The 9040-nt window shown below is 43.3% G+C and overlaps 2 protein-coding genes across 2 annotated transcripts; both read left to right on the forward strand.

The window, feature by feature from the left end:
* Nucleotides 1–372: 372 nt before the first annotated feature.
* LOC149057339 (uncharacterized) lies at nucleotides 373–3624 on the forward strand. The gene has a single exon (XM_089223383.1). The coding sequence runs from the start codon at nucleotides 373–375 to the stop codon at nucleotides 3622–3624; it is 3252 nt and encodes a 1083-aa protein (XP_089079509.1).
* A 150-nt stretch (nucleotides 3625–3774) lies between these two features.
* LOC149057340 (uncharacterized) lies at nucleotides 3775–4719 on the forward strand. Its single transcript, XM_089223384.1, has one exon. The coding sequence runs from the start codon at nucleotides 3775–3777 to the stop codon at nucleotides 4717–4719; it is 945 nt and encodes a 314-aa protein (XP_089079510.1).
* Nucleotides 4720–9040: the final 4321 nt, after the last annotated feature.

Below are 9040 nucleotides of genomic sequence, written 5' to 3' on the forward strand. Positions count from 1 at the left end.
TAACTACTATAGATAAAATGTATTATCTAATCGGTTGTCTGCACGGCAAGGCCGCGGACGCGGTACGCAGTATACCAATTTCGTCCGATAATTACGATTTGGCTTGGTCAACACTAGCGAATAGATTCAAACCGTCCCAGAATGGTCGCAACAACCTTGGTAGATAAATTATTAGATTTCCCGTCGTATACCCAGGAGTCATTGTCCGAGTTGAGCCATTTTATGAGCGTATTCAGCGAATGCGTATCATTATTAGACGCACTAGATATCCCGAATTTAGGTTCGTTTATTTTATTCGCGCTTGCATTTCGCCGGCTTCCGTTGTACACCCGTAAGTTGTTTGAAACGAAGACTTCAACTGATTTCCCCTCAATGAGTGAGTTATTAGAGTTTGTCAAGTCGCGTGTTGCAGTGTTAGAAATTGCCGGAGATCAGCCACGTAAGTCAAATGTGGTCAACACGGTGACGAAGTCTGAGTCAAAAAATGCCTCCCAGGTCACTCAATCCCGTAAGGGGGGAGATCGAATTCGCAAGTCCGGGTCTTTATACACGGAATCTTCATTCGTTACCACTAGCCCAAGTAAAGTATGTCTATGCTGCTCCGAACCTCATGCACTAGATTCGTGCAACCGTATAAAATCGTGGACGGTTGACGATCGTGTTCGTTGGCTACGGGAAAAGAAATTGTGTTTCATATGTCTGAGCGCTGATCATTGGGCCAATAAATGTAAGTCGAAATATAAATGTACCGAATGCAACCGTAAGCATCACCACCTCATTCACAAATCATCGGTCGATACGCGCGGCACTGATACCAACCTCCGCACGGATGCACCATTATGTGCGTCGGCCGCGGCACCGATTTCAAAGTCTACTGCAGTATTACTAGGTACCGCTTTAGTGCACACACGCGACCGGACGGGTACATGGCACACCATGCGCGCGTTATTAGATTCTGCTTCGCAAATTAGCGCCATTACAGTCGCGTGCACGGAACGTTTACGTCTGAAATGCGATCGTTGGACTTCCCCGGTAACCGGTTTAGGTGGCGTGCCCATTGTAGATGTGAAAGGTCGCGTCGAGTTCTCCATACAACCTCGTTTCGCGGTCGAACCCGTATTGAATATACATGCGTGGGTGTTGCCGGCAATTACGGGTGATATGCCGCGCAATACGTTGCCTTCAACTGTCAAAGGCCGATATGCGAATCTCGCATTGGCCGATCCGTCTTTTGACATTACTTCTCCTATCGACTTGTTACTAGGGGGGGACGTATTTCCGTCAATAATGGACGGTCGTAAAGTGGTAGTCGACGAAAATTTACCTGCGGCGTTCAGTTCAGTGTTTGGGTGGGTTCTGATTGGCCCCGTTAACAACATCGATTTGCCAATCTATCATTCAATGCCGGTATCTTTAGTATCTATTGAAGGGTTGATGGAGAACTTCTGGCACGTAGAGGAGCCGGTAGCCGCGCCCGAATGTTTCACCGACGAGGGGCGCTGCGAGTCTATTTTCCGCGCCGAAAGCGTACGCCTTCCGTCAGGTCGATTCTCGGTACCGTTACCGTTTCGTGCACCGGTGTCCGATGACGTTTTCGCCGGCTCACGAGATGTCGCCGTACGTCGTTTTGAATCATTAGAGCGCAAGCTATCGGGTGACCATAAACTCCGACAACTATATATTGATTTTATGCGGGAATATACGTTGTTAGGACACATGTCGATCGCTACATCGCCAGGAGTCTATTACATTCCGCATCATGCCGTGTATCGCCCCGACGACGGCGATAAGAAATTACGAGTCGTTTTTGACGCGTCCGCAACCGGTTTTCGTGGGCCATCATTAAATAGTAATTTATTACCCGGCCCGAAGCTACAAAATGACATCGTTGACATCCTGACGCGTTTTCGTGTTTATCGTCATGCCTTTACGGCCGATGTCGTAAAAATGTATAGGCAAATTTTAGTTTTACCCGAATATAGAAAATATCAATATATACTGTGGAGAGAGTCCCCACATGACAAACTCCAGGACTACGTACTTCATACAGTCACTTATGGTGTAAACTGCGCGCCGTTCCTCGCATTGCGCGTGTTACGTGCAATCGCGTCCGACGATTGCGGCGGCTTCGAGTCCGTACGTCACGCGTTAGAACACCAAACGTATGTAGACGATATTTGTGTGGGCGCAGACTCAGTTGATGAGGCACTGGAATTGCAATCTAATTTAATCACTGTACTTAAGAAATCCGGCTTAGAGTTAAAAAAGTGGGCGACCAATACGCCATCGATACTAAACGTGATTCCTGCCGATAGTAGAGGTTCAGGTCCGTTGCCATTCGATACGATCGACGTGTGTAGTACCAAGGTGTTAGGTATTGAGTGGCATCCTGATACAGACAGTTTTTGTTGTGCGCTCCGCCTAGAACCGGCCCCGGTATATACAAAACGAGGTATATTATCGCTAATCGCTCGAATATTTGATCCGCTAGGCTTATTCGCGCCGTCAACCTTTTTGGCAAAAACCATAATGCAGCGGACATGGCACATGAGGTTACCTTGGGATGCCCCGCTTCCCGCCGATATCCATTCGGAGTGGTTCGATTTTGTCACGGATTTATCGTCATTGCGCGCCATTCGAGTTCCGCGGTACATACAATCACGTCATAATGCGCCATGTATTTTGTTAGGGTTTTGTGACGCGTCGCAGCGCGGGTATGCGGCTGTTGTTTATGCGCGTATCATGGATGCCCCTCCGGAAAGTTGTATTTTTTTATTAGGTACGAAAACCAAGTTAGCACCTCTTAAACCCTTAACAGTGCCACGCCTCGAATTAAACGCGGCTGTTCTATTATCCCGGTGGCTAGGGCGTATCCGTGATGTTCTCGCATCGCAGTTGAATATAGTCGGCCTCCACGCGTGGTCTGACTCGAATATAGTGTTGTCGTGGTTGACGAGTCCCCACGAGACATTCAAAACGTATGTCTCCAACCGCATACATCAGATACAGACCTTAATGCCATCTTGCCAGTGGCACCACATAGACTCGGGCGATAATCCGGCCGACTGCGCATCACGGGGTATTATGCCGTCAGCCTTGGCGCGATTAACTTTGTATTGGAATGGGCCGCCGTTAATTTATACAGATGTGTCGGGATGGAAACAAGTGCCGCCGTCAGTCATTGTTGACGGGTCACCCGAAATCCGACCTGTAGTCTGTACTACCACTGTCGAGGACGTGCGCGCCGAATGGTGTACTCGCTTTTCGTCGTTTGATCGCATGGTACGTGTGGTAGCGCGCGTCCGCCGGTTTCTTAGTTGTTGCCGTACGGGTAGGTCCGCAGTCCGCCCACCCGAATATCTATGTAAATCGGAACTTGATGATGCAACCCGCGCGCTTATATTAGATTCACAACGCGTTCATTTTGCATTGTTGCGACATGAGCTGTCGCGTAATATTCGTATATCTTCAAAACCGTTATCAAAACTATCACCTTTTATTGATGCCAACTCGGTAATAAGAGTAGGAGGTAGATTGAGCCATTCCCTACTAACATATGACTGTAAGCACCCGGTACTCTTAGCCAAAGAATCGCATTTCGCCCGGTTGTTATGTGAAAGGTGACACAAATTAACGTGTCATTCGGGACCACGAGTGATGGCGGCTATGATCTCGCGATATTATTGGGTAATTGCACTTAGGTCGGTGTTGCATGGGGTCATGTCCCGGTGTACCTTGTGTGTGCGTTTGAACGCTCGGCCTGTCCACCCGTTAATGGCCGATTTACCAGCTGCGCGCGTTCAACAATGTAGGCCGTTTAGCCGTGTAGGCATCGACTTTGCCGGGCCACTGCAAATGCGTGAACTTAAACTTCGAAAATCACGCACATTTAAAATATATATAGCTGTGTTTGTTTGTTTTACCGTTAAGGCTGTACATTTAGAAGTGGTTACTGAACTTTCTACAAACGCTTTTTTGTCTGCGTTCGATCGCTTTGTTGCCCGGCGGGGCCTACCTAGTGACATTTATTCAGATTGCGGCACAAATTTCGTGGGGGCTAATAAACAGTTGCACACGTTAGTCAATAGTCCGGAGGGTCGGGTCACTATAGCAAATTCGCGCTCCATGTGTGAGTGGCACTTCAATCCGCCAGGTGCCCCGCATTTCGGGGGCCTTTGGGAGGCTGCAGTGCGTTCAACTAAAAGGTTGCTAATACGAGTCATTGGGGTTCATATTTTTACATATGAGGAATTTACGACCGTACTAGCTCGCATAGAGGCAGTACTTAATTCTAGGCCGTTAACACCCGCGTCCACAGACCCTCGAGATCTAGAGTGTTTAACACCAGGACATTTTTTGATAGGTCAGCCTTTATTAGCCGTCCCCCCGAGATCCACTAATGACGCACAACGAAATGTTCGAGATAGGTGGAAGTTACTCGATCAATGCCATCAGGCGTTTTGGAGGCGATGGTCCAGCGAATATTTGACCACCCTTCAAGAGCGATCAAAATGGACCCAAAGGGTTGATAATATAAACGTTAACGACATGGTCGTAGTTATCGATAACCACAGTTGTCCACTAATGTGGCGGCTTGGTCGGGTCACAGGAGTCACCCCCGGGACTGATAATGTCGTACGTGTCGCAACCGTATTGACCAGCACTGGTTCGATAACACGGCCTGTGGTCAAGTTAGTACCCTTACCCGTCGATGAGTAAGCTCGAATCAAACGTATTCCCCGCACCGATCACCTGTCACTAACTTAGTTTATTTTTAAGTTCATATGCGCTTACTGAATCACCCTGGATACCTTTTAGCGACCGTAATATTATTATTATTATATTTTTTATTGTCTATGTCTAATTATATTCTTCTGGTATGTATGTACGTTCTTTGTATTATTTAATTGTTTTATTTTACCGGTACTACTGTTTTATGCGTACGCGATTGTATATTATTTATGGTAATGGAACACAGTGTTTGTTCTTCAATTACAAATTTGTAAACTAGGTTTGTTTTACTTTTTACCAAATTCTTAATCTTCTTTGAATCATAGTTGTGCGGACCATATGTCCTTTGTTTTATTTTGAAGTTTTCTTTGTTTTTTTTTTTTATAATCACTATGTTATATTATACTGTATCACCTGACCTGAGGCCGGTGTCGATCTCGCAGTCTGATTCCACCATATGTCACCAATCGAATGTCCAATTGCGGGTCTGATATTCCGATGTTCAAATTCCAGCGACGTCCAGTGATGCCGAGCCTCACGGGGGGAGGATGTTTGAACACCGACCATTTTTTGGCGGGTTTTGGCGCAAGCGACAGTCCGGGCAACATATTTGGCCACTTCCTATCCGATTGGTCACTCTGCAATCGCCGCGGACTTGTCGCCGCCGTCTCGGTCGTCTCGTCCGCGTTCGTTGTTGCTGGCGGTGTGGCGAGCGCTCCGGTGTTGTGCGTCGGTATAACAGGTCCGTCGTCCGTGTTATACCGGTGACCGTTTTTTGTTGTACCCACGATCCACGTGACTACGTATATGGCTAATGCCCGTCTGTTCCGGTTGCACCTACATTTGTTTACCCTCTTTTCGGCGCACTGTTAATTGGCTCAGTTGCACGAAAGAGATAGGCCATAGATCGCGGACTCACATAATTTATTGTATGCTGTGTCGCCACAATTCGATACACGTGACTACGTATATGGTGCCCGTCCGTTCCTGTCGTATCTACGCTTTAACCCTCCCGGCGCGCTGTTAAAATCGTCTCAGTTGCACGGAAAGGGATTCGGCTGTTGGGGACATCATTATAGTAATATTGGAAGATATCAAACCCACCGATTAATTTGTCCGGATTTAAAAGTATCAACCAACGGAGAAGTACGTTGTGTGGAGCTACGGGCGTCATCGGCCAGGTCAGATGTTTTCACCTTCATATTATTATAAGTAACTGCTAACACGACGACTGTTATCAGTGTCTTTTATTTGTATTATTAATCGCCTTCGCGATATATATCTTTTTTATATGTATTATTTGTATTTGTATGATCACGCATTGGAAGCGTATTGATCAGATTCTATTTCATGTTATATTATTTAACTATTAATTATTGTTTAGTAAGCTCTGGGCGCCCATACATATTTTTATTGCAATAATTCCATTGTATTGTTATATTATTGTTAATCGTGTATCATTATATGTACTATTGCGCCAAGCGCCTAAAAGAATGAGTTGTTGTTAGTAAATTAGCAAGGTCACCTTTCTCAAAATCTACGCGAGTCGGAATAGTCCACTGCCAATATACTTGTAAGAACTATTCCGGCACAAACAACTACTCTATGGTTCATACACAGAATTTATTCTGTGGTTCATAGTGCTCATACACGTCGGGCACGAAGATTAGAGATAAGGAGACCAAACTCCTATGAGCCGCTCGTTTATAAAGTGGCCCGACAAAAGTCGCACGGTTATTCTGCCACCAGGAGCGCGTCGTTCGATTAGAGGGGCAGAGGGCTACATTTTACAATAATTATAGCATGTAGTATTATACTATAATTATATGGTGACCAAATATAAAAATTTAAAAAAAAGTACATATTACAACTTAGCTCCTTCTCTGTCATAATTGACCAATACGTATACTATTCTACCCGTTTTATCCATATTTCTAACCAACATTTTTTCTTTATCTTTCTTAATTTATTTGCTATGACTTATGACTTATTTTATAATATAAGAACCGTGAGGCCGTGGGGTGCTGAGCTCTGCTATACCAAGCTCATGAGGGGCTGTAGCCCCCGAGCCCCTCTGCACACGGCGCCCATGTCTGTCACGAACATTCAAATAAAAAAAAAGTCGACAATAACAACAAGTTTAGTGATAGAACTAGTAGTAAGACTTCCATTATTCTTCGTGGATTTGGAACCACAAGCAAACAACAAAGATATTTATGATATTAAAAACTTGTGTTATCATATAATAAAAGTAGAACCCCCAAGGAAAAAAAAAAGAAGTTCCACATTGCAAAAATTATCAACTATTTGGTCACACTCAAAACTACTGTTTCAAAACACCAAAGTGTGTAAAATGTAGTGAAGGACATATTGAAAATTGGAAGGATGCATCACTTATAAAAATGCAATAGAAAAAGCTCACCCTAAAAAAACTATAGCAGTACAAAGAATACAACAGAAACCTGCGAAACCAGTGACTCAAGAAGTTTCTTTTGCACAGATAGCTAGTTCTTCAAACAAAAATCAAAAGGGTCCACTGATTCAAACCCATACACAACAAAACCAAAATGTACCGTTACTATCTGACGTTATGTCAGCATTAACAAAATTAAATGGGAGATTGGACAGGCTTGAAAATAGCCAGCCGAAAACCAAAGCGCAAAAGAAAAAGAAAAAGAAATGAGTAGAACGCTTTGAATCATAACATGGGACGCTAACGGGCTTGTACAACGAAAACAAGAACTTGAACATCTTATGAATACCGAAAAAATTGACATAACTTTAATTTCAGAAACCCAATTTACAACGTGGACCACTCTAAAATTACATGGCTATCGAATATATACAACAGAACATCCGAGCAATCGCGCTCACGGAGGAACTGCAGTAATAATAAAAGAAACAATTAAACATTATGCAAACATTAAGCTCTGATGTGATAATGAAACAAAAAAAAATGTGTATAACAAACAAAAAAACAAATTGGGACCTATTCAGAAATACCCTCAAAAAAAAATAATACTTTCAACTCGATTAAGAACAATAGCAGATATTAATATTGCCGTAAAAAAAATAACCTAAGACATTGTTAGTGCGACAGAAATAACAACTCCGGTAGCTATCAGTGGTAATCACCAGTTAACTTACCCACTAGAAATAAGAAAACTAGTCCAACATAAACGTCGAGCGAGACGAACATGGTATAGTACACGGAACCCAACGGATAAAACGGAATGGAACCGAGTAAGCAAAATTCTTCATGACAAAATCAAAGAAATGAAAAATGAAACATTCAAATCATACTTAAGTGGTCTCACTGCGACGGATAATACTGATTATTCATTATGGAAAGCCACAAGACTCATGAAGAGGCCCCGTGTTCAGATACGACCACTCCGCAAAGAAGACGGCACCTGGGCACGAAGCGAACAAGAAAAAGCCGAAATATACGCTCGGCATCTTGAACATGTATTTATGCCAAACACTATTGACTCTGAGCTTGACACCTTGCAATGCCAATCTCTTAATGCAGCACGTGAAAAAATCAAATATTTCCCACCGTTGGAAATTGCAAAAGAAATAGATAACAACTTAAACCCAAAAAAATCACCAGGCTATGATGAAATTAGTCCAAAAATACTGAAAGAACTTTCAAAGAAGGCTATCATTCATCTTACACACACATACAACGCTATTTTGCGCTTGGAATACATTCCAGAACAATGGAAACGGGCACAAGTTATCATGTTGCTCAAACCAGGAAAACCACCTGAAAATGTCACATCATACCGACCGATATCACTCCTTCCAAGTTTATCTAAACTTTTAGAGAAACTTCTGCTTAAACGCCTAAAACCGATTATAGAGGAAAAAAATCTTATACCAGAACATCAGTTTGGATTTCGCAACAAACATTCAACAATTGATCAAGTACATCGAGTTACTAATGTGATTAGTAAAGCTCTTGAAGAAAAAAAGTACTGCTGTGGAGTATTCCTTGACGTAGCTCAGGCTTTTGACAAAATCTGGCACAAAAGACTCCTCATCTGGTGTGCACTTCTTGAATCATACTTGACTGACCGTCAATTTCGAGTCATACACGAAGAAGCGATAACCGAATGGAAAGATATATCAGCTGGAGTACCGCAAGGTAGTGTTTTAGGACCTATCTTGTATTTACTCTATACGGCTCTATACTCTATATCTATATAATTAGATTAAGGCAGGAGACACTTCATTGGAAGTGACTCCATCAACGTTTAATATATATATTATATCTAGTATGTAAAATATGTGTAATTGTCAAACA

Source organism: Diuraphis noxia, unplaced genomic scaffold (assembly GCF_037042655.1).
Source record: "Diuraphis noxia isolate RWA-SAM2 unplaced genomic scaffold, SU_Dnox_SAM2 contig0003, whole genome shotgun sequence".
NCBI lineage: Eukaryota > Metazoa > Arthropoda > Insecta > Hemiptera > Aphididae > Diuraphis > Diuraphis noxia.

Coding starts and splice junctions, on each gene's coding strand:
- LOC149057339 (XM_089223383.1), top strand. CDS start 373: ATGAGTGAGTTATTAGAGTTTGTCAAGTCGCGTGTTGCAGTGTTAGAA.
- LOC149057340 (XM_089223384.1), top strand. CDS start 3,775: ATGGCCGATTTACCAGCTGCGCGCGTTCAACAATGTAGGCCGTTTAGC.